The sequence below is a fragment of the Anolis carolinensis genome, chromosome 2, assembly GCF_035594765.1.
Source record: "Anolis carolinensis isolate JA03-04 chromosome 2, rAnoCar3.1.pri, whole genome shotgun sequence".
In the NCBI taxonomy this organism is placed as follows: Eukaryota; Metazoa; Chordata; class Lepidosauria; order Squamata; family Dactyloidae; genus Anolis; species Anolis carolinensis.
This window is the reverse complement of record NC_085842.1, coordinates 159,827,822-159,854,325: the sequence shown is the minus strand read 5'-3', so window position 1 is coordinate 159,854,325 and position 26,504 is coordinate 159,827,822. Positions and strand designations below refer to the sequence as shown.

General features: G+C 40.4%; 2 protein-coding genes and 1 long non-coding RNA gene across 6 annotated transcripts in view; 2 read left to right on the top strand and 1 right to left on the bottom strand.

Moving 5' to 3' along the window:
• lima1 (LIM domain and actin binding 1) overlaps positions 1–3,422 on the top strand; it is an 85,283-nt gene extending 81,861 nt beyond the window's left edge. For all 4 annotated transcript variants that reach the window (XM_062970959.1, XM_062970957.1, XM_062970958.1 and 1 more), the window contains one exon: positions 1,174–3,422. In XM_062970959.1, coding sequence (XP_062827029.1) covers positions 1,174–2,182 — 1,009 coding nt within the window. In that variant the 3' untranslated portion in view covers positions 2,183–3,422. The remainder of the gene's footprint in view (positions 1–1,173) is intronic.
• Positions 1–12,351, bottom strand: part of LOC134296321 (uncharacterized) — a 32,871-nt gene extending 20,520 nt beyond the window's left edge. Inside the window, exon 1 of the long non-coding RNA XR_010003023.1 lies at positions 11,570–12,351. This is a non-coding gene — a long non-coding RNA (uncharacterized LOC134296321). The remainder of the gene's footprint in view (positions 1–11,569) is intronic.
• A 76-nt stretch (positions 12,352–12,427) lies between these two features.
• The window catches only part of cers5 (ceramide synthase 5), a 46,759-nt gene continuing 32,682 nt past the window's right edge, over positions 12,428–26,504 (top strand). The window contains exon 1 of the mRNA XM_062970962.1: positions 12,428–12,761. Coding sequence (XP_062827032.1) covers positions 12,568–12,761 — 194 coding nt within the window. The 5' untranslated portion in view covers positions 12,428–12,567. The remainder of the gene's footprint in view (positions 12,762–26,504) is intronic.

Here is a 26,504-nt window from a genome sequence, read left to right as displayed (position 1 = left end):
GACTTCCCCTTCCATTTTACTCTAGACATATGATCGAGCTCAGGCAAGGATAAGCTTCAGCCCTCTAGGTGCTTTGGACTTCAACTCCCATAATTCCTAAGCTGACTGGGATTTCTGGAAGTTGAAGGCCAAAACGCCTGGAGGGCCGATGTTTGCTCATGCCTGGTCTAGCATGTGGTTAGGGAGAATGCGCTGTGTGTCATGCAAGCAATGTTCACATTCTGCTAGTATTTGGGTCACCTGGAGAGGGCAAGGAGCTGCTTTCCTCAGGCATCCAGGTGATGGTAGGAAATAAACTCTGTACAACTAATCCTCTCACTGAAAATAGTTCCAACACAATCCAGAAACCCCCCAAAGACGCTTTACCAGGTACAAAAATGGGAAGACAGTACACATTCAAAATTAGTATCTCTTTCCAGCATCAGTTTAATGGGATATAGGAACTTGGCAATTGCTGTTCCTACCATATAGCTTTGGTTTATATGGAGGAGGTAATACACTGCAGTCATATCTTCATGCTACAGCAGTGATACAGTAGTTTCATTTCACATATCTGTTGAGGCCAAATGATAGTCCTTCCCAGCTATCAAATAGGTTCAACACACCTCTGATATCATTATAGAAAGAGCACCATTTTTTTCCAAATAATTGGACAATATAAAAAAATGAAGCTCTGGCTTTTGACAATGATATCAGGCTACTGCTTGTTGAAAGAAACTTTTTGAAAAAGAAGAGCCAATATGATTGACTAGATGAAATATTTAAAAGTGACTATGTGAGTCAGTGTAGGAGTTTGAGTTGGAGTTGGACACTGGAGACCAGGATTTGATTCCTGACCCATTATGGAAACCCACTGGGTGACCTTAGGCAAGCCACACTCTTCAGCCAAAGAGCCTCGAAAATTACATGATATTTTTTATTAGAGTGACTGTAAGTCAGAAGTGACTTGAAGGCACACAGCAACCATTTTGTCTCTGTTCAAAAATGATCACCTCATTGGCTGCATGTGTAAATATCCTGTTGTATATACTAACCAAAGGGTGGAGTGAGTGTAAGTGTGATTCAGTTGCACTTTGGAGTGGAGAGGAGAGTAGTGTTTTCAGATTGTTAGTTTGTTTTGTGAATTACTGGGTGTGTTCATGCTGGTCTCTGTATTGTGTTTCCTTTGTACAGGCTTGGAACATATGCTTCTCTGCATGGCAGCATTTATTGCAAGCCTCACTTCAACCAACTCTTTAAAGCCAAAGGCAATTATGATGAAGGCTTTGGGCATAAGCCACACAAAGAATTGTGGTCAAGCAAAATAGAAAATGAGGAATCCCAGGATAAACCTGCCTATACTGGAAATGCCATGGAAGGCCCCCAAAGTCCAGGAGTGGAGGATGCGCCAATTGCAAAGGTTGGAGTTCTCGCAGCAAGCATGGAGGCAAAGGCTGCTGCTGTGGCTGAGAAAGAGGAGAAGCCTACAGAAACCAAGAAGCTGAAGATTGCTTGGCCACCTCCTTCTGAGCATGGCAGCCAAGGGGGGCTCTTGGAAGAGGGTATTAAAGTGTCAAAGCCAAAGTGGCCCCCGGAAGATGAGGTCCCCAAGCCAGATCATCAAGAGGAAGTGGACCAAGATCTTAAAAAACTGCGAAGGTCATCTTCCCTGAAAGAAAGGAGCCGGCCGTTTACAGTTGCAGCCTCATTTAGAACGGTATCCGTAAAGGGTCACAGAACTGAAAATGCCTCTCCTCTCAAGGCTGAGAGGAGTGCAATCTGGCAAAGCGAGGAACCAACAAAGGAAATGGTGGTGGAAAACAAACAGATGGGAGGAATCAATGCAGCTGAATATAGTCATACTTCAAATACAGATGGGGAGGACAAAGAGCTATATGAGAGAAAGGGAGAAGCAAGGGCCGAAGAGGGCCTAGTTGAGAATGGCCAGAGGAGTCCTGACACTGACGAGGAACAAGAAGAATATATCTCAGGAAAGTCAGCACCTCTCGCTAAGGAAGAGCCATTTTGTCTGTCTCCCAAACTTTTGGTCTTGAATTCGACCACTGCAAAAGAATTGCCTGCTAGTGCGAATCATAAATCACAAGATGTAGGGTTTTTTGAAGGTGAAGACCTAGAAGGTTTGACAGTGGAGGAACAGATCAAGCGGAACAGATACTATGGTGATGAAGAGGACGAAGAATAAAAGCTTTTTTTAAAACTAGGAGACTTATTGCAGGGTGCTGGGCCTTAATTTGGTGTGTTTAGTGTTTTTTTTTTCCAAAGCGGCTGCCCTCTATGAAAGTGATAGTCTGTGCTGCAGGTTAATGCATGAATTGGATTTGCATTTCTATAGGAGAGTTTGTTGGGAACCTGCAAGAATGTAAATTGATTCTGTGAAAATGGAAGAATATGTCTGATGTTGTTTTGGGAATAGGTGCTGCCTTGATTGAGTAAATTGTACACTTGTGATTTTCATTCCATAACCTGGTCACTTCAATGGCATTCTATTCTCATCTGGTATTAGTAGTTCAGTCATTTTAGCAGGAAGTCTACTGTGCTGAATTGAAAGCGAGAGGACCCTCCCCCCATTACCAATGACATTACTACTGCAGTGCTTAGGGACCAGTTCCAGAGGGGAATGGTAACTAGTTCGAAAGGCTGCTGCACTTTAATGTATGTGTAAAGGCACAATGAATACATTTTTAAAATATATAGTGAAAATACTGTCTTCTAGCTAGATATCCAGTCATGACAGTCATGTAAATATGCAATCAGCAGCACGGTTATAAGTGAGGCTGTTTCCTTGACAGTGACCAGGAGATAATCTTTTTTGCACTTTGCTTTTCTTATGTATACACAGCTCTTGTTGTAAGTTGGAACTCAGGTGGGTCTAAGTCTACTGGCTGGCCAGAACACAGTATCTTTCATAAGCCTGGGTTAGAAGTAGGGCATCTTTATTTCCAAGAGTAATGCAGAGTGAAGGACTGCGTAGAGGGCAAAGCTTTGTATGCAAGGTATAACTACTTCCATTCCATGCTTGTCTTTCGGAATATTTCCTGCTTGAAACTTCCATTCTGCTTTTTTGCATACCGTCTAAGTTATGATATTCTGTATGTACCAAACTGCCAGATTTAAGAGTCAGAACTGCAAAAACACTGCGTGCAAAGAAATGGCAAGATAATAAATAGTCAAAATAGTGGACATTTAAAAAAATGATTATTAGCTTTGTGTTTTTAGTGCTTTCCAACTGCGTGTATTTTATAAATCATAGTATTTTGAGCTCGGTAAAGGGTTTACTTAATAGTTTTAATCTTTTTGTAATGTATTCACTTAAATTAGCTCTAACTATATTTTAGAGTTGTAAAATATTATACTTATCAATCTTGCTAAGTATGACACATTTTTATTCAATAAAGGCTCTTGTCATTTTTTGTTTGTTGAAAGCTTTGATCTCATGTATTCTTTGTTAAATGAGACCAGTTGGGAGGGTTGAGTCTTGTTCATTCAGTAGGTGGCGCTGTGGTTCTTGCTATACCATTAAAAAAAGTATCCATTCCATTCTAATTATCAGGTCAATTTTTTAAAAATGGGATTTGGAAGTCACATGCATTACTGGAATTCCATTTATCCCCTTTTAAGCCTCAACAAACATTCTGTTTACAGCTGTGCCTCCATATCTACGGTTTCTGTATCCCCAGATTCAGTCCTCCACCAACTCCCAACCAAATAGCAAACATTGATTTTGCCATTTTGTGTAAGGGAAAAACTTTTTCCTATGGCTTTGTATATAATAGGACTTGAGCATCCACAAATTTTGGTATCTGTGTGGGAACCTGCCACCAAATCCCAAGGGATATCAAGGGCCCACTGTACTTAAAATACAGCACTGTTGTCATGAAAAATTAAACGGGTCAATAAATGTTTTTGCTGACAAGTTGCGTTATTGAAAGTGTACAAGAAAACAAAAGATAAAAGCCGACTGCCATGGCTATGTTATCTTGCTGTCCTTGGTTCTTGGACCTTTACTTGATACCATACCAGCAAAACAGGTATTTTCATCCTTTGAAGTTCAAAATCCATCTCAGAATCAGAAGAACATTTGGAGATTTGTGTCCAAAGTGAACTGTGGAGAGGCGTGTCTTGTACTAAGCACCATCATCTGAGAGCTAAACTCATTTCCAAAATTCATTTGATAGCGGACTGAGGAAGTACTGTCAGACCTCACAGCAGGGATAACAGTATCTTCTTCCACGTGGTGAGAGAACGAATTAATTTTGGAATGCGACTGAAATGTCAATTGTTAGAGAAATGTCAACAAGTACTCAACTGTTTCCTCTGAATTTGCAGTTTAAGTAGTACGTGAGCTAATGTCTAGGAAGTTTTATGGGGATAGGTAATTATTAATTTGCAATTGTTTTCTGTCATGTATAATAGGCAGGAGAAATTGGTGAAATAATGGGCATAAAAGTGCTCTTGCCAAATCCAGGGCTCTAATGTGCTAGGCTCACTATAAAGCGCTTTGCTCCAGAGCTGAACCAGTTAAACGCTTGGAGGCTCTGTGGGAGTTCTCCTCCTGACTTTTCTCTTCTAAATCCTGCCCGTTACTAAAGTCTTCTCTAAAACCCTAAGAACTGGTTGGCACTAAACCTGGCGGATTACAGTGCTAGTAACAGGTCAGTTCAACATTTGCTAAACTGCTGCCCACACAGATACCCTCTCTCAACCTCACAGAGTGCCATGGCCACAGCTAATTCCATTAACACCCACATACACACAGATACTTGTTTTTGTATGTGTGGGATACTGGACATGTATCTTAATGGGAGGAGGTTGGTTACCAAAGCAAAATCCCATCCATATACTACCCAGACCTAACCTTGCTTAGCTTCCAAACACTGAGCAGGAATGTACATATTCAGAATAGAACGGCAATGTATTTGATTTGTTTACTGGATATAAACTATTTTTCATGTAACTTGTACAATATTCATAGCAGGCTCCAAACATGGATCCTTTTTTCTTTTTAAAACGTGTTCTTTTTTGGTCTTTTTGTTGGGAACATCTGAGCAAGGTAAATTCTGTGTAATCGAAGGCTTCCATGGCCAGAATCACAGGGTGGTTGTATGTTTTCTGGGCTGTATGGCCATGTTCCAGAAGCATTCTCTCCTGATGTTTCGCCCACAACCTCTGAGGATGCCTGCCACAGATGTGGGCGAAATGTCAGTAGAGAATACTTCTAGAACATGGCCATACAGCCCGGAAAACATACAACCACCCCAAGGTAAATTCTTCCAACTGTTCACTATCATAAAGTTCCTCACATCACATTTCAGGGCACATTTTGAGTTTTTCAGATATAGTATTTCTCTAATCCAGATGACACTATGTGGAAAGTCAGGCTTTTCTATAGAGCACCCTCTAGATATATTGGATTTCAACTCTGAAAACTGTAGCTCAAATATCTGGGAGACATTAGGTTGGGAAAGGGCTTATTATACTCGCATAACAGATTGGGAAAAGAGGGAAGAAGCTGAGAGAGGTACAAGACTTCCATGTCAGAACCTACTTCCTTGCCGACACTTTAGCCTTAAATACAAGCCTAGCTTTCATGAATGAATTCGGTTTTTAATGTCATTGTTTAACAGATGCTGGTCTCACATTAGTCCCAGTACTTCTCCACTGGATTAATGTGTTAGAAATCTAGAGTGTGTCACAAAGCTGGTTCTCGATCTATTATAATTCCAACCTGCAATACTTTGATACCTCATATTCTTACTGTAACTTTAGGATTTTTTTCAACATGTAAATTTCCCACTGCTCTCCAGATGTGGAACTACAACTCCCACCACTCCCAGCTAGTGTGTCAATGGTCAGGGGACCAATAGAATCTGTAATGCATTGGCTCTCAATCTCTGTTATACTTTGTTGATGTTATTATTATTACTTTGTTGATATTATACTTCCTGCATCTCAGATCTTGCCCCTTGTCCCCATTAGTATCTTCACTAGCAAATTATTTTACCTTCTCTGTTCTTGTCTGAAATGTATAATTTTTAAGATTTTCTATTCTCTTTTTAAGCTTGCAATACTGGAGTATAGGTAAAAAGGTAAAGTATACTGGAGTATACATAATTATTTTTATCCCTTCTTCCAATTAGATTTTTTAAAACTTTTTCTCGGCTTAATTTTTTCAGGATGGCAGATTGTAATAGTTACATCTTGAGAAAGATTGGCATAAAACGCTACAGCAGGCCAGGCTATAGATTCAGGCTTCAAAGGCAACAGCAATCAATCACAACTCTAATAGAGCTTCAAGCATATTATACAATCAGTCCTCTGCATCCATGGATTCAATAATCCATGGACTGAAAATACCATATTTTTAAAAATCCAAAAAGCAAATCTTGATTTTGCCATTTTATATGAGGGACAGCCATTTTACTATGCCATTGTATAGTAACAGCCTTGAACATCCATATTTTAGTTGCTTTTAAAAACTCAACAAATAGGAATCTTATAGACCATCTTAGGGTGCATCTACACTAGCAATAATATAGTTTGACACCACTTGAACTGCCATGGCTCAGAGTTACATAACTCTGGGATTTATTGTTTAGTGAGGGACTAGCAGTCAATGGCAGAGAAGACGAAAGGCTTTGTAAAACTACAATTCTTATGATTCCATGACATTGAACCATGATTTCAATGTCATGGAATCACATGACATTGTGGTTTCAAACTACATTGATACGACAGTGTAGATGCATCTTTAGTCTGCCCTTTTTACACTCAGCAGGATCCCTACATGCTAATCTAATACTCTGTCATGCTTGCAGAGACCTACAAAATGCAATCCCTTCAAATGTTGCTGAATGTCAACTCACACCATGTGACAATGATGGTTAGGGCTGTTAGAAGATGTAGGCCAACATGTGGAAGCCCTTTCTTTAATGTCTTCTGTAACTAACTACAAACCAAAAGTTTATATCTATATACATATGCATACTACACACACACGCACACACAGGCGGCATGGTGGTGCAGCAGGTTAAACCACTAAGCTGCAGAACTTGCTAACCAGAAGATTGGTGGTTCAAATCCATGGGAGAAGGTGAGCTCCTGTTGTTAGCCCCAGCTTCTGCCAACCTAGCAGTTCGAAAACATGGAAATGCAAGCAGGTATGCTTTGGCAGGAAGGTAACGGCAATCCATGCAGTCATGCCAGCCATATGGACAATGCCGGCTCTTCAGCTTAGAAATTGAGATGAGCACCAACCCCCAGAGTCAGACACAACTAGACTTAATGTCAGGGGGAAACCTTTACCTTCTCTACACACACACACACACACACACACACACACACACACGTGTTTTAATAATAGTTAAGAATTATTACCCATTATTTTTTATTGTTTTCAGTTACTTAAACATTTGAAACATAATATGAATGTCTTATTCACCCCCTATTCCCAGATCTATACCCCCCTAACCCACCCATTATTTACATAGCATTATAAAAATATGGCGGTCAATTTTATTACTTCTATATTATTCTAATTTTATTCATTACATAAAATCATTGTAGTGTACTCATAAATGAACCAATCACAATCTTTCTTGGATGTTTGGTGGTTTAAATTCACCATTGCTTTTACACATGAAACAAATAAACAATTTCCAAGTTTTATCAAATATATCTTCCTTCGAGTCACTTTTTGCTAATCTTAACTGATAGGTTAACTTTTCTGATAGAGCTATTGCTCATATCTTGTTTAACCAATTATTTATTGTCAGAGTCTCTTAACTTTTTCCAGGTTTTCATTAATCCAAGCCATGTGGCACATAACAGAAACAATTATGATTAATTAATTAATAAGCAGGGATTAATAATCCTTATTAATCACTACTTGAGGCAGGGTACAACACAGCCCAAACACATATGCTAAAATACATAGTACAAAGATTAAAACATGATAATAACAGGATGCAAATTTAAAATTCACAGTTCAAACCTGACTGGGTTGGACTGCCAGAAGAGAGAGGTCTTTATTTGTGTCTTAAACAGTTTTCTAAGCATAGATAGGAGTCGTATTTATGTATTTATAGCTTATCTTTCTCCCAGGCCAGACTCAAGGTGACTTACCACCCTATAAAAACACAGAACAACTAAAAAGTCCATTAAAACCAATGCTAAAACACAGTTAAATCAAAGCCCTGTTTAAAAAACACACGTTTTAAAAACGCACTTCAAACATAATAAAATAGAAAAATAACACTCCCATTCTTTTACATTCATGTTATTTCCTGGTTGGTAGTCAGGAAATAATGTGTCTGCTGCTCTGTATTTTTTTAACATTTAACATAAATTGATTGTCATGACCGTCTGTCATGAAGAAGCTTCTACTTTTAAATGGGAGAATGAATGCCCGGTAACATTTTCATTAAAATTACCCTCAATGAAAATAAAACTGAACTCCCAATGTTCAAGTTATTACATTCTGATTGAACATGGATATCCTTGAATGCAAATTATTCAGCATCCCTTCTCTGGAAGTCTAAAAAAATTAAAAATATTCCAAATTTTTCCACATGGCTAAGACAGTGACACTTTCCCTTTTGGATGGTTCAATGGGCACAGACTTTGCTTCACCCAACATTATTTCAAAAATGTGTATAAAACTGCCTACATGTTGTGTACAAAACTATCTCAGCAGGGCAAGTCCTGGTTGGTGCTTGCATGGGAGACCTCCACATGAATGTCAGCTGCCGCAGTTTATGTTCCTGAGGAAGGAACTAGCAAAACTATTTCAGGTGTGCCCACATTGTCAGTTTAATGTAGTTTGACACCGCTTTAACTGCCACGGCTCAGTGCTATGGGACTGTAGGTATCGTTTGGTGAGGCACCAGTCCTCTTTGGCAGAGGAGGCTAAAATACCATCTAAAACTACAATTCCCTTTATTCCAGCACTGAGCCTTTGTAGCTAAAACTGTGTCAAACTGCATTATTTTCATAATACAGGAGGGCCCTTAGTATTCCATGGATGCATCTAGATTAGGCATGGACAAACTCTGGCCCTTCAGTTGTTTTGGACTTCAACTCCCACAATTCCTAACAGCTGGTAGGCTGTTAAGAATTGTGGGAGTTGAAGTCCAAAATGTCTAGAGGGCCAAAATTTGCCCAAGCCTGATCTATATACGTTATAGAATTAATACAGCTTGGCATCATCATAACTGCCATGATGTCAAGCCAGCTCTTTTTCTGTACCATGGTTTGCTTACAATAACACCATGGATCTCTTAGGGAAGGGGTGCACCCACTACACTGTGGAATACATGCAGCTCGGCACCACTTTAATTAGCATGGCTCAGTGATATGGCATTGTGGGATTTGTAGTTTGGGGAGGCACACACCACCCATGAGGGTCTTCCTCCAGGGGCAAACCAAGAATGGGCAACTTGGAAGTCCCTGAACAGACACAGAAGTGGAGTGGGCAGATCAAATAACACTACCTAGAAGAACCCTCCACCTTGTGTGACTGTGGAGAAGAACAAACAACTTAGCCCTGCTTCATGCATAAAGAAAGAACTGTTTAAAGCTACAGACAATGCAATTGCTGGCCCCTTCCAAACAGCTGAATAAAATCCCACATTATCTGCTTTGAACTGGAATATATGGCAGTGTGGACTCAGATAACCCAGTTCAAAGCAGAGTGTGGGATTTTCTGCCTTGATATTCTGGCTTATATGGCTGTGTGGAAGGGCCCGCACTTGCTGTTTTTGGTCTAAAATGATTTAGCTGCTTGTGCTCCTTTTATTTTATTAGTTTTCAACTTATTTATTGATGCAATGTTTTTGACACGAAATAAAAAAGCACTCTTCGGCTGGGATGACCTTGCAAAACTACAACTTCCACAATCCCACAGCATTGAGCCATGCCAATTGCAGTGGTGCCAAGCTGCATGTATTCCACAGTGTAGGAGATGCAGCCCTCCCCTAAGAAAGCCATGGTGTGTATTGTAAATAAGCCATGGCACAGAAACACACCCATCCACACAGCTGAATAAAATCCCACATTATCTGCTTTGAACTGGAATATATGTTAGCTCCATATATATATTCCATATATATGCAGGGAACAAAATCAACTTATGTACATGGCATTCATCAATCTTGCAAAGGTATTCAATACAGTGAATCGCAGTGCTCTCTGGACCATCCTCCAAAAAATCGGGTGCCCTGATAAATTTGTGAACATTTTGTGGCTCCTCCACAATGACATGATGGCAACAGTCTTGGACAGCAATGGTCCCAAAGTGACCCATTTAAGGTGGAATCAGGTGTCAAACAGGGATGTGTTATTGCCCCAACCTTATTTTCCATCTTCATCACTATGATATTTCATCTTGTTGATGGGAAGCTTCTCACCAGGGTGGAAATTATCCATCGGACAGTTGGCAAGCTATTTAACCTCAGCACACTGGAAGCCAAAACCAAGGTCACAACAATATCTGTCATAGAACTCCAATATGCTGGTGATAACATAGTCTGTGTGCATTCAGAAGAAGATCTACGAGCAACTTTGCAGAAGCATACAAGAAGCTCGGCCTCTCATTGAACACTGAGAAAACCAAAAGTGCTCTTCCAGCAGTTGTCAGTCAATCCCTCTGCAATGCCAGGAACACAGCTTAATGGTGTAACATTAGAAAATGTTGACCATTTCTACTACCTTGGCAGCCACCTCTCCACAAAAGTCAACATTGACGCTGAAATACAACACCACCTGAGCTCTGTGAGTGCAGCATTTCTCAGAATGAAGCAGAGTGTGTTTGAGGATTGGGACATCCATAAGGATACCAAGGTGCTTGTTTATAAAGCTATTGTCCTCCCAACCCTACTATACACCTACGAAACAAAGACTGTCACACTCAACTCCTGGAATTATTCCATCAGCGTTGCCTCTGAAAAATCCTGCAAATCTCTTGGGAAGACGGGCGGACAAATGTCAGCGTGCTGGAATAAAAAACCACTAGCATTGAAGCGATGCTCCTATGCCATCAACTCCGCTGGACTGGCCACATTATCCGAATGCCCAAACTGCCCAAAGCAGTTACTCTACTCCCAACTCAAGAACGGGAAAAGGAATGTTGGTGGACAGGGAAAGAGATTTCAAGATGGGCTCAAAGCCAACCTTAAAAATTGTGGCATAGACACTGAGACCTGGCAAGCCCTAGCTCTTGACCGCTCTAACTGGAGGTCAGCTGTGACCAACAGTGCTGCAGAATTCGAAGAGGCAGGATTGGAGGACTTAAGGGAGAAACGTGCCAACTGCCATGAGGTAGGCGCGTCAAGCCCACCCTGACCAAGATCGCCTTCCATCAGGAAACGGATGTCTTCACTGCGGAAGAACATGCCGGTCAAGAATATTTATTTTTATTTATTTACTGCATTAGTATCACACCCTTCTCACCCCAAAGGGGACAAATTATATGTACTGTACATACAATATAGCATAGCACAATATTAGCATCATATATTACTATACTGTACTATACCACTATACTGTAATATTAGGTAAAAGGTAAACGTTTCACCTGACGTTGAGTCCAGTCATGTCTGACTCTGGGGGTTGGTGCTCATCTCCATTTGTAAGCCAAAGAGCCGGCGTTGTCCGTAGACACCTCCAAGGTCATGTGGCCGCATGACTGCATGGAGCGCCGTTAACTTCCCGCCGAAGTGGTACCTATTGATCTACTCACATTGGCATGTTTTCAAACTGCTAGGTTGGCAGAAGCAGGAGCTAATAGCAGGCGCTCACTCTACTCCCGGGATTTGAACCTGCGACCTTTCAGTCTGCAAGTTCAGCAGCTCAGTGCTTTAACACACTTCGCCACCGGGGCTCCTATGCTGTAATATTACATGTAATAAATAATTATTATATTAAAATATATTATAGTAAGAATAGGTCTCCACAGCCACCTGCGCATCCACCACTAAGACACTACACATGGAGGACCATCATCCTCGAGCTAGGAAGGATGGCCTAAGTAAGTAATATGTCAGTATGGACTGAGATAACCAAATTCAAAGCAGATATGGCGGGATTTTCTGCCTTGATATTCTGGGTTGTAAGGCTGTGTGTATGGGCCCTAGGTTATCTGAGTCTACACTGCCATATATTCCAGTTCAAAGCAGATATTGTGGGATTTTCTGCCTGGATAATCTGAGTTATATGGCTGTGTGGAAGGGCCCACAGAGCTGGCTTTGGAGAGCGGCACCTGTTGAACTACTCCCTCTCACTCTCTCGCGCTGGATGGGCAGGCAACGCGCATGCGCCTTAGCTCCTTCCTCCTAACGGTCTTGGGGGGAGGGAGGGGAAAGGAGAAGGTGGGGTGGCGGTTTCCCAGGCGGCCTTCGAGAGACAGATGGGCGTGGCCGGCGTGTGGCCTCGCCCCCTCCCTGTAGCGCCTGGCCACGCCCCCTTCCCTCGCGGCGGCGGCAACGCCGGTGGCGGAGTTGGAACCCTCAGGGTGACGGCGGGAGGGCCGGAGAAGAAGAGGCGACGACGAGGAAGAAGGAGGAGGAGGAGAAAATGGCGGTAGTGGCAGCGGCGGCCGCTTGGCTGTGGAGCGGGCTATGGAGCGAGCGCTTCTGGTTTCCGGCCAACGTGACCTGGGCCGCTTTGGAGCGGGGCGGCGGCGAGGAGAGCGGATACAGCGCCCGGCACGCTTTGGCCGCCTTCCCCTTGGCGGCAGGCATCTTCTTTCTCCGGCACTTCTTCGAGAGGTAGGTCTTATAGCGTCACAAGAACCCTGTGAGGGAGGCCAGGGCCTAGCTTGGACTGGGGACTCTGTGCTTACATCTATATATAGCAGGCATGGGCAAACTTGGGCCCTCCAGGCGTTTTGGACTTCAACTCCCACCATTCCTCACAGCCTCGGGCCTCTTCCTTTTGCCCCCTCAGCCGCTTAAGCGGCTGAGGGGGAAAAGGAAGGGGCCCGAGGCTGTGAGGAATGGTGGGAGTTGAAGTCCAAAACGCCTGGAGGGCCCAAGTTCGCCCATGCCTGCTATAGACGACAGAATCACATCACTTTGACAGCACTTGGAACTGCCATGGCATCGTGGAAGGTGTCGTTTGGCGTGTCAGTAGTCCTCTCTGGCAGAGAAAGCTAAAAAGACATTGGGAAACTATAATTCCCAGGGTTCCATAGCCTTTAGGCCTGGCAGCCTAACTAACTTTATCCTTTCATAGACACAGCCTCTTATTTCCTCCAAGGTCTGGTTTAGCACTAGCGATTCCCTCCAGTCACGTTGATGTGGAGACTGATAATACACAGTTATTTAACTAATGGTTTCCTTACTCTTGGCTATGCAAGCAGTCCTTGAGTTACAGGCATCCAGCATACAAACGACTCCTAGTTAAGAACGGGCAGGTGAGGCCACAGAAAGTGGGAGAAATCTGCCCCTTGGAAGGGAAATCCACACCTGGAAGAGTTATCATGGGGAACAGGAGTCTCCACTGTAGCTTTATCACCAAGCCACAAGCCACAAATCCAATTGTTACAGGGACAGAAAGTGAAGTGAAATCTTCTGAACTGGGGCACAGACAGCCAACAAACACCGTCGTCGTCTCACTCGTTCAGTCGTTTCGACTCTTCGTGACCTCGTGGACCAGTCCACGCCAGAGCTCCCTGTCGGCTGTCACCGTCCCCAGTTCCTTCAAGGTCGAGCCAGTCACTTCAAGGATACCGTCCATCCATCTCGCCCTTGGTCGGCCTCTTTTCCTTTTTCCTTCCATTTTCCCCAGCATCATGATCTTTTCCAAGCTTTCCTGTCTTCTCATGATGTGGCCAAAATACTTCAAGTTTGCCTCTAACATCCTTCCCTCCAGTGAGCAGTCGGGCATTATTTCCTGGAGGATGGACTGGTTGGATCTTCTTGTGGTCCAAGGCACTCTCAGGATTTTCCTCCAGCATCAAAGTTCAAAAGCGTCTATCTTCTTTCGCTCATCCTTCCTTATGGTCCAGCTCTCGCATCCATAGGTTGCTATGAGGAATACCATTGCTTTCACTATGCGGACCTTCGTTGCCACAAACAAACACCACAACAAACACCACATGGATGTTAACCTTTCTCTATGCTATCCAAAGTTATATTTATATAAGATAAAGGTATAGGTTTCCCCCTGACATTAAGTCTAGTCGTGTCCGACTCTGGGGATTGCTGCTCATCTCCATTTCTAGGCCGAAGAGCTGGCATTGTCCGTAAACACCTCCAAGGCCATGTGGCCGGATTGACTGCATGGAGCCGGAGGGGTACCTATTAATCAACTCACATTTGAATGTTTTCAAACTGCTAGATTGGCAGAAGCTGGCGCTAACAGTGGGAGCTCACCCCCACTCCCCGGATTTGAACAGCCGACCTTTCGGTCAGCAAGTTCAGCAGCTCAGTGGTTTAATCCGCTGTGCCACTGGGGGCTCCTTATATGTGTATGTATACACACACAGAGAGAGTTTGGTTGGAGTTACACTTAAAAATGTACCTGTTCTGACTTATAAATTCAATTTAAGAACAAACCTACAGAACCTATCTTGGCCAGCGATTGCCTGTAGTACAAAACCTAGAGCTCTCTCAGTGCTAGCCCCATGTTGAGGATTACCTGTATCTATATGATAATAATAATAACATTCTTTCTTATTCACCCCTCCACTTGGATCTCTCCCAGCAAGCTATTAAAATGCAACAACATCTTGTTTTGAATGTTGGAGTTCGATGCTGGGATACCAGGACTCATATCCTTACTCAGCCGTGGAAACCCACTGATGTCCTTGAGCAAGCCACACTTTCTGTGCCTCAGAAGAAGGCAAGGGCAAAATCTCTCACAACAGAGTCTACAAGCAAATCTCGGGGATAGGGTCACCACAAGTCTGAAGTGGCTTGAAGGCACACAAGGATAGCAACATGTTTTAGGGCCTGTCGATACCTGTAGTGACTGAAGGACGGAATGGACTGAGAGAAAAAAAGAAAAGTACACACTGATTTAAAAAAATGAGTAGGGGGAAGGAAACACTCAAATCTCTTTTATTTGAGAAATGATACCTAGGGGGAATTATATCATCATATTAACTATACATCGTAATTAATTATATTCTGCTATTACATTATCTGAGCAGTTCATGAAGATCAAAGTCATTTAAATGATTGCAATAAAGTACAGCAGGATAAAGTGCAGATCCTAGAAATGCTTTTACATGTGGGAAGTTAGAAATACTGCAGTATCAGCATAAGGGAGCAATGCAGTCGATACTTTGTAAAAGTAGGCACCTTATTTTCCCACACTTTTAATGCGATTCTTGCATTGACAGAGTTCTCACTTGTTTCTTTTGTCCTGATGAAGAGGAATGTGAACCTTGAAACAAATAAGAATAACTTTGAATCTGTTGAGAATTACAGTTTGTGAAGATGCCCAATAAGGATAATGGAAAGGAGGAGGGAGATGAAGAGAACATTTTATAAAAATATGTGACAAACTGATGTTCTCGAAGACTGTTACAAGACATTCAAAAGATTTGAAACTGTATAGCTATTGCTACCTGACGATACCCTTACTAGGCCCTCTGTACCTGGAACTTTCTCATCCACAGATGCAAGCAACCACAGAAAGAAAAAAAAGTCTTTGAGAAAACGCCTAGAAAGTCTTAGCCAGAGAATTTGCTGTTTTGGGTAGCCAGGCACATGCGAAGAAATGAGGTGGCATCACCTGCAGTTTTAAGAATTCCCAAAAGACGCTAATGCTTCCACATTCATGTAGCTGTCATTTTATAGTAGGAGCTTAATTATCTGTGGAATTTGAAATCCTGTGTAGATACTGAGGACTGACAGTACTTTTAAGTTACTGACAATTAAGTATTTTCTTCATCGATTCATGGGGGGTTCCTTAGGGCATCTTAAAGACACATTAGTGCCTCATCATGTATTGGCTTTTGCCTGACAGGATTTAGTTGTTGTGTTGGAAAATACACGCTTCCTGAAAAGTGTGCCTGGAACAAAAACTCTGTTTGCCAAACTACTTTAAATGATGTTGAACATGCTGGAGTACATCCAGTTTTCAGAAACACTACTGAACATTTTTGGCACTTCTCTTGTTTGGCAGTTCATAAGTTGAAATATTATAACTTAACTAAACTCTATTTAAATTAGAAACATCCAGTTTCCTTCTACCAATCATACTCTTTTTCCAGATTGCAGTTTGGATATGGGGTTTGCCAGATAATATAATAAAAATAATACATAGCAGCAAATAGTGAAACAACTGACTGTGACTGGTGTTTGCTGTAAGGTGCTTTGTGATTGAATTCTCTTCTATAACAACCCACTTCCTTAAAATCCAGGTACATAGAAGCTAGTTTGCTAGAGACAAGGCAAGTCTAGAACTTGTTTACCTGGTGTCTAGTTTTCTTGTAGTATTTGTTTATGTGAATGTTGTTTAATGTGACATGCTACTTGTGCACTTCTTAACCAGTTTTCTAGTCATATGAAGACTGTGGTGTTTAATGTTAATTGATATTTGATAGAGCCCTTGGTAGTTTTTGATAGGAATTGACTTCTTCTGGTTAAAAAACACACCTTTATCAGAGGTATCTTCCAGTTTTCATGAGTACATTCCTTCACAATTGCTACCCTATATGCAAGAGGAGTAAGTGGATGTTTGGGGTATTAAACCAATGAATATCTGGCAGCTTTACTGAATACTGTTGTTTCCTTCTTTCACTGCATTCAGTTGCTGGAATGGAATCTACATTTTTAGGAAAGAGTATTGCATCTTGGTTGTGAATTTCCCTGTACACACTGGGAAATATCAGGCAACCTTTTCCTCTCTCCTCGCCTTCCACTCTGGAAATGAAAACCACATAAATCAGAGGCCATAATAAAGCACTTGGAATGTGAGGTTGATGAGTCACAACTTCAGCCACAATTTTCTCCACCCATTGTTGTTTCTTCCTCCCTTCCCTATGACTCTTGTGTTCTTATCCAATACTTCACTTTAGAGCAGAAGTGGGCAAAGTGTGGCCTTCATGCAGCCACAGGACTTTCTCAGAAACCCCTCAAAAATGCCAGTTGCCTTTTTTAAAACATCAGATTTGGGCTGTTTTTTTTTCACCCCAGACCACCACAAATCTTCTAGAACTTAATAAAAATACAATAGTTTTCTCTCCTAATATTCCGCTTTAAATTTGCCAATCTGGCCATGAGTGTGGAAACAAGGTAAAAAATTAAGTCTGTTTTGGAGGGTTTGGTAGGGGGACAATGTTGGAGAATTATCTACTGATTTGAATAGGAAATGGTTACCCAGAAATTTTGAACAAAATCTCACTGTGCCTCACCATAATTATAACTGAGGTGGAAAGATTATGGAGGTACTTCTTGTGGTAATCCCCCCCTCCAAATGTGTCCATTACTTTTGCTTAGCTGTTTGGAGTTCTACTGGGCCCATTAAAACCACACTGTCTTAGTTATTTTTTTCCTGATTGGATAAAGATTTCTGTAATTTGTTTTTCACCTCATCTTTTACCCAGAACATTCTGACATGTAGCTTGGAGTCCTAGTTGGAAATGGAATTGTTACTTTCAGTACATCAGAACTCGATTTCTTCTAGCAAAATTGTCAGGATTGCATACCGCTCGCCATTCTTAATCATCGAATCACTCCATGATTACTATGCCTCTAAGACAAATTTCTTGAAAATGTGAACTGCCTGAAAGCAATATGTTCCACTTTAGACCTTTCTAGAAGAATCATGGTGTCCAATAATTAGAAGTGTTTCAGGAATAGTTTTAGATGACATCTGAGATCACAATTTCATGATTCTATGAATTTGCATTTTACAGTCCAGAGCAACACTCTGATGCTTTCTATTTTTTCATATTTGAGTTTTAAACTTGATTGCTTTTCACTATGTACATTATTGGTTTCAGACACTAGTTCGACATTTTACCAATTACACCCACATTTGATGAAAAAACAAAGTAAAATGTTATATGTATGGCATTTCTTTTCAAATTTCTGGATGACATAGCTCATTGTTTTCTATAGATGTTGAATATAATAGGAGCATGGGACATGCAAACTGTTGTTGAGCACAATAATTCCTCAGTACTACCATAGATATTGGGTGCTTTAAGATTTTTAAAAATTAATTGTTATTGTAAACACAAGTAGAATAATACAAATGTTGATAGTGATATTCCATTTACATTTTCATTCAATATAATATGTCTTATTTTCTTAACCTTACCAGTCCTAATCCCACACGTATCTACCACTTGTGTCCAGCGTTTTTTTCTACCTTTCCTCCCCCATAGCCCTCTACCCACTGGGAACAGTTGTAGCTTCAATTAGAGTATTATTTTACTAGATCAGTTGTGAAGAGAGTATGGTTCATTTCTTTATATTTTCTTTTTCCTTTTACTCTAACTATCAGAATTCCCTATTTCGTGTCTCAGTTCTTACAACAGCTTGTTATATATTTTATCCTCCTTTCAAAAATATAATCCTGGATCATACTGTCTGCTAAATATTTAAACCATTTTTTAAATTCCCATTTTTCCTGCTCTTCCCAGCCTAGAGCTACAGTTGCTTGAGCCACTTTTAACATGGTTTATGATATCAGCCCATTTATTATTTATTGATTTCCTGCTTCTTGGCAGGGGGTTGGACTGGATGGCCCATGAGGTCTCTTCCAACTCTACTATTCTATGATTCTATGATTAATGCTGCCCTTGCCATCTATTTTCTGAATAAAAAATCCCTTTTATTCCAGTCTTCTTTTGCGCTATTAATTTTTCCATTTTTTTCTTTATTTTATTATAATTTTTTTGTATCTTATCGAAGTCCCACCACATGTATATAAAAGGGCCAGTTTCACCGCATTTATGTCAACATAGTTTTGACAATGATTTAGTTATATGGGCTAATATCAGTGGGTTCTATACCATTTGGTCAATATTTTTCATTGTGTTTCTCTGGTCCTAATATATGTAATTTTTTGATTGAGTTAATCCAGTGTTCAATGTTTGACTCATTGCAGTTTAGATCCTCTTTCCACATCTCGACTAGTGTTTATTTCAGATTATATATTTTTTTCAACTATTTTCATATAAATAAAATTCATCAAACCTTTCTTCTTCTCTAATTTCCATTATAAAATTTGATCAAAATGGGTGCTTAAAGATGTGTAGGAAAATGAATAGCTGTTTTCTCTGGCCATTGCTCACCCTTTGGGCTCTAGCCAGAGTAATCAGTGCTGATGTGAGTTCAGGCAACCATGGAAAGTCACACATTCCTAATTCCTAATCTAGATATTCAGTATCATCAGTGAGTTCTTGTCAAACTTTTATCAGTGATATCTGTGGGCTATTTCAATGACTTACTGCTACCAGTCGTATTCTATTACAATTCCTTTTGTTTTGTTTTTTAAAAACCTTTCTGAAGAAACATTTGTTCTTATTCTAAATATTCCATAACTAGTTTATATCTTCCTACCTGGACCATGGAATCTGTGTCTCCCATTAAAAGAGCATCAGTCATCCACTATGTCCAGTTACTTAACAGTTCCCCTAACAAAAAGGAAAGAATGACCTTAATGTCTTCCACTCAGTCAGCCAAGGAGTCTTGAAAAAGAAACTAAAGATGAAGCTTATGTGTAAAACTGGCAGTTGACATTGCAGAGAAGCAGTTTAAAACATTGGCCTTCTTATAACATTCTTGTTCCTCAGAATGTCTGCCTGTCAACTCATTCAATCTTGCTATTAAGACTGAATGAGTTAACTATGCCTAGGCAATGGAATTACGGTAATTAGACTGTTATTATTATGTGCTGTGAAGTTGGTTTCAACTTATAATGACTTTATAATTGAGAAACCTTGAAAAGATCAGAACATTAACAGTCCTGCTGGGGTTTTGCAAACTGAGGTCCATTGCTTCCTCAATTGAGGCAGTCTGCTCATCTTAGGGAGGTCTTACCCTTTCCCTGCCATATTCAAATTAAGCAAGCATTACAGTTTTTTTTCAAATTAAAAAATGAGGTATTTACAACTCCTTGATAATAATACACAAATTTACAGTTCATGCTAAAGTACCCAACTTGTAAATACATAATGAAAAGATGTTAAAAGTGTTTCCTCATGACAGACAAATAAAAAGATTCAGGGCTTTTGGAAGTCCAGTATTATCTCTCATATGCTTAACAAAAATGCTAAATCATAGTAACACTATGTTTCTCTTTTCTTTAGCCATGTGGAGTTAATTTTTCAGTCAGAGCTAATTGCTACATCTTATCACACCAGCAGTTACAAATCTTTTCTAATGAATCATTTCGTCTCATGATAAAGTACAATAGCCTCAGTTTACTCATTTTGGCTTCTAGTGAGGATTCAGGTTTGATTAGCAGTTGGACCCATGTATTTGCTTTTTTGTGGTTTTCTCCGCAGGCATCATATCTTAGATGAGCTGATTTTTGTGTCACTGTTAGCTTTCTTTGTTGTTCATCTTCCACATCTCTGTGTAGACACTGCGAATGACGTAGACAGTCCTAACTTTGATATTCAGTGGTATGGCATTATATTTGGGGATTTTATCTAGTTCTTTAATAACAGTCCTTTCAATTTGTTAGTCTTCATCTAAGGCCCCTTCTATACTGCCATATAAAATTCAGATTATCTGCTTTGAACTGGATTATATGGCAGTGTCAACTCATATAATCCAGTTCAAAGCAGATAATGTGGATTATCTGCTCTGATAATCTGGATTATATGACAGTGTAGAAGCGGCCTAAGATTTTGACCACAATCTCAATGTTGATTAGTTTTCTATACTGAAGGACACCTCCATGTTTGTTGTACAGAATTATATTTGCACACAGTTTGCTTTCTTGTAGTTATAGGAGCAGTTTTGTGGATTCGAGTGCATATAAACCAGTTAGACAATGATTATTACTGATTTTATGAATAATTTCAGCAGTAGTTCCATGAATGTAAATGTGTAATGCTTTCTAAAACTTGTTTAAGCAATTTCTGTCCCCAAACCAAGTACTGGTGTATTACGGATTTTGAATTTTTGATTTGGATGGTTTAAATCCCCATCACCAAATGAATGTAGCACAGATTTTGACTCTACTCAGTGAAAATATATTTCCATAACTGATGTGTTAGTCATTGAGCGCCTTTTTTTTTTGTCTTGCCCTAATGGAGCAATAAGACATATTTATGAAAGCTTCTAAAGACTATTGTAAATTCTTCCTTCATAGAAAGTTGTAGAACTTCTTTTAATTTATTCAGAGTTTAAAAGCTTTATAATAGGTGATAGCAAATGATGAATAAACTGGGCAACAGAAATGAGTTGTATAGTTAGTTACTTCTGCCAGTTCATATTATCTATATAAATAAAAACATAATGTCCGTTTGTGAGGGACCTTGTATCTTCCAAACTACTTCACTGATTGCTATGAAACTTGGACAAAACGTAGTATTTGAACAGGCGAGAATTTTTATGTATTCACATGCCTAATATTAGGGCCCCTGGTGGCGCAGCAGGTAAAACCGCTGAGCTGCTGAACTTGCTGACTGAAAGGTTGGTGGCTCAAATCCGGGGAGCAGGGTGAGCTCCCACTGTTGGGCCCAGCTTCTGCCAACCTAGCAGTTTGAAAACATTCAAATGTGAGTAGATCAATAGGCACCGCTCTGGCGGGAAGGTAACAGCGTTCCATGCAGTCATGCTGGCCACATGACCTTGGAGGTGTCTTTGGATAACGCTGGCTCTTTGGCTTAGAAATGGAGATCAGCACTAACCCCCAGAGTCGGGCATGACTAGACTTAATGTCAGGGGAAACTTTTACCTTATGCCTAATATTATACAGATGTCACACCTGAGACAGGTAAAAACATGCTTGACATGTGACGCGGGACATTGTGGGAGTGGACGTGGACGAGACAGCGGGGCCTTCCTCACAGAGAGAGAGGCAGGCAGACAGACAGAGAGATCCTTCTCTTTCTCCTCTCCACCTGGGGCTCTGGTTGGGCTCACCTAGGTCTGGTTGCTGTTGCCCCAAGCGCTGCGGAGCCATGGCCGGGACAACAAGCAGCTGGAGGCCTTGAAGAAGGGGCTGGAGAACATGTAGGGTGAACATGCAGACTAGAGTGCCACTAGAAATTCTCACCCATCAAGGAGATAAAGAGGGGGAAGCTGACTGAGGCATGGAGGGAGGGAGGGAGGGAGGGAGCGGGCTTCCGTGGGGGTTGAGGCTGGACGGAGGCGTGGGTGCCAGGGTCACAGCTCTCTCTGCTTGGTGGGGCAGTTGCCCATGACAGTTAGCCATGGCTTTCCCCCACACGGTTGAAATGAAGCAGGTTGACAGCACTTTTAACTTGTGAGGTAATAGTAATAGCAATGGATGCATTTATACCAGGCATGGGCAAACTTTGGCCCTCCGGGTATTTTGGACTTCAACTCCCACAATTACTATCAAATTAGCTGATTATCTTTCATTGTTATACATAAAAGTAAAAAAAAAATACTGTAATCCTAACGACTAATTTGAAACGTGGCACTGGTAAGGAGCTATACAGACACCATGGACTGCCGTAAGGACAAATGCATGGGTCCTAGAAAAAATTAAGCAAGAACTCCCAATATATGCCAAACTGATTAAATTAATATTATTATATTATTATATAGACCAGTAACATAGTTATTACTATCATTATATATACCAGTGTTATGATTATTTACACTATTACTCTTATTACTATTACTGTTATTATTAGTATTATTATTTAGGCCAGGATTATTATTATTACATAGACTACCAGACTGGACCACAGCAACATGTAGCCGGGTACAGCTTGTATGAAACATAAGATTGTATCAACTGATACTGTATTTGTGTACATTGTCCATTATGGGTATATATTTTCCTATTTTTATATTGTGAACAGCAAGGGGACATTATTTTTGTGGGAAACATACAAACTAGAAACAGTAATAGTATAGATTGACTGCCTCCCAGATATTGTATGGACATATTCCTGAACTTGTATAAAGCATAAAAGTCCTCATATAACAAAAACCTCTAACATTGAAACTGTTTTTTAGCAAATACATTTTACATCTACTCAGCATCTCTTTCCTCCCCATCCACAAGGTTTTAGAAGTATTTTAATAGCATTGGCACAAAAAGATATTGAAGTAGGACTACAGTCTCTTGCTGTTGTGTTGTACAGTGATCTGTAGTTAACAATGTACTCAGCAAAGCACAAGATGGGAAAGAATGAGATTCCCGTCTAGCCAGTCATAGGCCCCTTTCACATAGCTGTATCCACATTGAACTGAATTATATGGTAGTGTGGACTCAGATAATCCAAGTCAGAGCAGATACTGCGAATTATCTGCCTTGATATTCTAGGTTATATAGCTGTGTGGAAGAGCCCATACTGTAGCTTAGCTGTGTACCTGCTTATAACAGGCAAGAAAAAACGGCAGTTGTCCCCAGAATCCCTTACTGAACATGCGTGAACAAAGAAAAAAAGGGCATACTAGGTAAGCCTGCCTCACCAGTTGCCTCCAGCATGTTAAAAAAGTATAGAGTAAGAAGGCTGACCACCAAAAGGCTATCAGGGAAAGTTCTTAAAAATTGACTATATGAATATTATCATACTGAGAAATTGTGGTTAAGCCCGAAGGAACTTTCAATCTCATGAGTTATAGATGGAAAATATATCTGATGTAAATACAGAAAGAGAGATAGCATGATAATGATAAAATGATAAAAACACTAACTTATTAATAATCTAAATAAAAGTTCTAGAACTTTCTTTGTAGATGTTAATAATAATTTAAGAAAAGTTTTAATGTCAAATAATCTGTTATGAAAAATTCAGTTTAATTTCCATTGAGAAGAACTGGAAAGGAATAAATGAAGATCAGGAGACAATGTGAGAGAACAAAAGATACAACCAATGGACTTAAAATTAAAATTGCTAGAATCCTCAATCTATATATATAAAAGATTGATGGCATCACGGCAATTCACAAAACAACAAAAGTACAGGCCCCCCAACCTCAAAATTTGACAACACAACCCATCATCCATGCCTCAAGGTTGATACAACAAAAAGAAAAGAAAAATAAAGTCCTAATTAGAGGGAGAGCAATAATTGTTTTTTATCCAATTGCTGCCAGTTTAGAGGGCTAATCTCTGCCCACTTGGTCGCTTAGCAACCAGCCTGTCAGCAAAGGGACAGCCAGGGTTCAGTTAGGGGACAGGCAGATTTAGGCTTAATTTAGGCTTCTTCCACAGATTATCTAATTTGCACTGGATTATATGGCAGTGTAGACTCAAGGCCCTTCCACACAGCTATATTACCCATTTAGAATCTCACTAGCTGTGCCTGGCCACGCGTTGCTGTGGCGTTGTCTGGTGGTGTTGGTGAGAAATTGTTGAGGTAGTGGTGGTATTGTTGTATGGTTGTCTTTATGTTTAGTATGCACACTGAAGTGGATTATATGGCAGTGTGGACTCAAGATAATCCAGTTCAAAGCAGATAATATAAGATTCTAAATGGGTTATATAGCTGTGTGGAAGGGCCTTATAATCCAGTTAAAATCTGATAATCTGTGGAAGAGGCCTAACTGTGCCTGTCCCCTGGGCTGAGTACGTTGCTAGGAGACCAAGTGGGCAGAGCTTAGCCTTCAAACTGGCAGCAATTGGATAAAAACAATTATTCCTCTCCCTCTAATTAGGACTTTATTTTTCTTTTCTTTTTGTTGTATCAACCTAGAGCCGTGGATGATGGGTTGTGTTGTCAAATTTCGAGGTTGGGGGGCCTGTAGTTTTGTTGTTTTGTCCGCTGCCCTGATGCCATCACTCTTTTATATATATATATATATAGATATTATCTGCTTTGCACTGGATTATCCTGACTCCACACTGCCATATAATCCACTTCAGTGTGCATTTTATACAGCTGTGAAGAAGGGGCCTCATATAATCCACTTCTAAGCAGATAATATAAGGTTATCAATATACAGTAGACTCTCACTTATCCAACATAAACAGGCCGGCAGGATAAGTGAATATGTTGGATAATAAGAAGGGATTCAGGAAAAGCCAATTAAACAAATTAAGCACCAAAACATCATATTATACAACAAATTTGACAGAAAAAGTAGTTCCATGCGCAGTAATGCTATGTAGTAATTACAGTAGAGTCTCACTTATCCAACACTCGCTTATCCAACGATCTGGATTATCCAACGCATTTTTGTAGTCAATGCTTTCATTAATATTTTGGTGCTAAATTCATAAATACAGTAATTACTACATAGCATTACTGTGTATTGAACCACTTTTTCTGCCAAATTTGTTGTCTAACATGATGTTTTGGTGCTTCATTTGTGAAATCATAACTTAATTTGATGTTTAATAGGCTTATCCTTAATCCCTCATTATCCAACATATTCGCTTATCCAACGTTCTGCTGGCCCGTTTATGTTGTATAAGTGAGACTCTACTGTACTGTATTTACAAATTTACCACAAAAATATCACAATGAATTTAAAACACTGACTACAAAAACATTGATTATGAAAAGGCAGACTGCGTTGGATAATCCAGAACATTGTATAAGCGAATCTTGGATAAGTGAGATTCTACTTTAATATGAAATAATTACTGGGATAGAATAATGCAGAACAATATAATCTCTAAAACCAGGTCAGTAAATAAACAGGGGAATTCCACACAGGAAACAATCAGGGCCAGCTAACACCTCCCAACAAAGTATTCCCATCATCAAAGTCTGGCAAATCCTCTGTTTTCTCAGGGCCACAGACAGTAGAAGCACATAAAATATCGCAAACAACACCACTCTGAAAACAAGGGAATTCCAAACAGGAAACAATTAGGGCCAGCTAACACCTCCCAACAAAAAATTCACTCAGGGAGGAAACAGCCAGGCTTTAAAGCTGCAAGCCATTACATCCTAATCATTTTGCCTCCAACAGACAAAAAAACCAATCAGAAATATTGTATATTCACAACCTTTAGGAAATAATATCCCCTGATGGCGCAGCGTGTTAAAGCGCTGAGCTGCTGAACTTCTGGACCGGAAGGCCACAGGTTTGAATTGGTGGAGCGGAGAGAGCCCCCACTGTTAGCCCCAGCTTCTGCCAACCCAGAAGTTCAAAAACATGCAAATGCGAGTGCATCAATAGGTACTGCTCCGGCGGGAAGGTAACGCCGCTCCATGCAGTCATGCCACATGACCTTGGAGGAGTCTACGGACAACGCTGGCTCTTCGGCTTAGAAATGGAGATGAGCACCAACCCCCAGAGTCAGGGGAAAACCTTTACCTTTACCTTAACTACCACCAATTCCTCAAGACTTTATCTCCCATACCACCATACTTCGCCACAGCAACGCGTGGCCGGGCACAGCTAGTGATTTTATAAATTAAGCACCAAAACATCATGTTA